The sequence below is a fragment of the Monoraphidium neglectum genome (genome assembly GCF_000611645.1).
Source record: "Monoraphidium neglectum strain SAG 48.87 unplaced genomic scaffold scaffold01669, whole genome shotgun sequence".
NCBI lineage: Eukaryota > Viridiplantae > Chlorophyta > Chlorophyceae > Sphaeropleales > Selenastraceae > Monoraphidium > Monoraphidium neglectum.
The window spans coordinates 1-2,291 of record NW_014011959.1 but is presented as its reverse complement, the minus strand read 5'-3'; the positions used below and the strand labels follow the sequence as shown (position 1 = coordinate 2,291).

At 64.8% G+C, this 2,291-nt stretch overlaps 1 protein-coding gene across 1 annotated transcript; it reads right to left on the bottom strand.

Annotated features, from left to right (window-relative positions):
• Positions 1 to 445: 445 nt before the first annotated feature.
• Positions 446 to 763, bottom strand: MNEG_8663 (hypothetical protein; the record flags this gene model as incomplete). Its single annotated transcript, XM_014042862.1, has 1 exon — positions 446 to 763. One exon carries the CDS (start codon positions 761 to 763, stop codon positions 446 to 448), a length of 318 nt encoding a protein of 105 aa, XP_013898316.1.
• Between the last annotated feature and the right edge of the window lie 1,528 nt (positions 764 to 2,291).

The window sequence follows — 2,291 nt, the reverse complement described above, 5'->3', positions numbered from 1 at the left end:
CCCCCCGCCGCCGCCGCCGCCGGCGCTGACGAGGCATAGTGCTGCAGCAGGCGCCACGAGATCTGCTCCATAACCTCGGGCTCCACGAGGGCCATGTTTTCGATGATTACGAGGTCGGCCGCGTCGGGCAGCGCCACCTCGACGCACATGCCGTTCGCGATGGCCGATGGCGTTGCGCCGCCCAGGCCTGCACGGGAGCGACGCATATGCAGCGCCGTTTGTTGGCGCGCACCAGACAATTCACTGGGCGCCAAGCTGCGACGCTGACTATTTTGCGCGATCGCGCCTCCTGCGACTGACTTCACTGAATATGTTGAAAGCGAAGTCCAACCCACAATGTGGTGCACCTGCTCACATTGACTCACACACCTGCCCCTCCGGCAACTGTGGAGGCTCTGAAAAATCCGCCGGTGCACAAAAAACCAATCCCGACCCCATTCCCCATTCACGCGCCCTCGATCGAGCCCGCGCGCGCCAGAGCCCCTGCGTCGCACCCACCCGCGTTGACTAGCAGGTGGTCCGGGTGAGGCCACGTCTCGTTGACCACCCGCATGAAGTATGTGAGCCACCCGGTCTGGACCCAGGCCGGCCCACCCTCGCCGGTCGCGCCGCCGTATATGTGGGGGTGTGGCGACGCGACGGCGGCGCGCAGCTGCCCGAGGGACGCGTGGAAGCTGCCGCCGTGGTCCTGCACGACCGAGGAGCCGAGGGCGGCGACGGTGATGGGCTGGCCGGCGTTGAGCTTATCCAGAAGGTGGCGCATCTGGTCGTAATTTCCGGCGCCGACGGAGTGGGAGAGGAGGCGGCGGTCCCAGAAGCGCGCGGCGCCGTCGGGCGGCTCGACCTCGCCGCCGCGCGCGTAGCGCCATCGGTGCGGCTGCCACGGTAGCTTCGGGGCGGGGCTGTGACCGGATGCGGCGCGTGATAAAAGGGATATCACGAGGAATACTATTGCGGTCGTGGGCTTATAGCGCGTGCTGCGAAGTGCTTGCATGGCCTCGACGCGGGGCCATCACTGAGAATCGTGATCAGCGCTCATATAAATGCGTCAATAAACATTTTGTGCTAGCTTCATGCGTTGTTTGAACCCTAGAATAGCATGGCTAGCAAACCACAAAACCGTCGCGAGCCGCTCCTCCTGCGTGCACGGTAATACTCGGCAAGAGTACGCTCAATATTATGTAGAACTGTTGGTCTGAGCCGGATTATTCCACACTCACTGCAGACCTGGGCTCGTGTGCGCGCCTGAATGCACACACCAGGCTCTGCGTGCATGTGTTGTGCGCTCGAGGCGAAGCACCGCTGAGGAGCAGGCACTGGCGAAAGGCGAATTACACAGGCACTCAACAGAAACCACAACATGCTCAGTCGCGCCGCACCACGCGCCGTCGCCGTCGCAGCAGCGCCGCAGCCAGCGCCCCCGGCGCCGCCGCCAGCGGCGTGCGCCCCGCGCCCCTGCGCGCCGCCGCGCACGCGCACGCGGCGCCGCCCACCACGGCAGCCGCCAGCAGCCACCCGAGGGCGCGCGTCGCGGCCTCGCGGCGCCGCCGCGCACGGTGGGCGCGCCGCTTCGCGTTGCCCACCCTGAAATGGTCCGTCTTCCAGCTGTTGTTGTACATGTGATACACAAACGATGCGTTAGCATCTCGGCTCCAAAACCTGCGGGCGTAAGATCGCAGTGTTCTCAAAACAACTTTCTTGAGCAAAATGCATACTTATTTGGCTTGCACAGGCGTGCGAGGTAGGCAGCAAATGAAGGGCCAGGGGCAGCAAGGACGATCTACCAAGGCAGCAGCGCCGTGCACCCAGGTCTGAGCGCACACGTGCCACGCGCCCGTTAACTTCTGCGCCACCCGCAGGATACCCCGCCGGACGCGGCGCTCTGAAGCGTGCACACGCCTAAAATGCGCGCCTGACGTTGCAGCCGAGCGCCAGCTGGGGCAGGACGATGACGTCAGCGGCGCGGCCCCCGAGCACCAGGGCCTCCGGAGTCGAGTTCGACTCCCGCAGATGCCTGATATTTTGGGGGGGGAGCATAATGGTGGGGAAGGTGGGGTTAGGTGAGGGCTGGTAGGGGTGCGTTTTTACGGGCCGCGGCGGACGTTGAGAGATAGAGTTGCCTTGCTGAGCAGAGGGTGTTCTGGGTTCAAGGGGATTGGCGGCATGAAGGGTGTGTGGGGGGAACGGAAGGTGCGGGTCACAAGATGAGAGTGGGAGGGCGGGAGGCTTTCGCTGGGGGGCAGGGTGAGCCGGGGTGACGGTGGTGGATCGCTGGGAGGACAGGGGGCAGG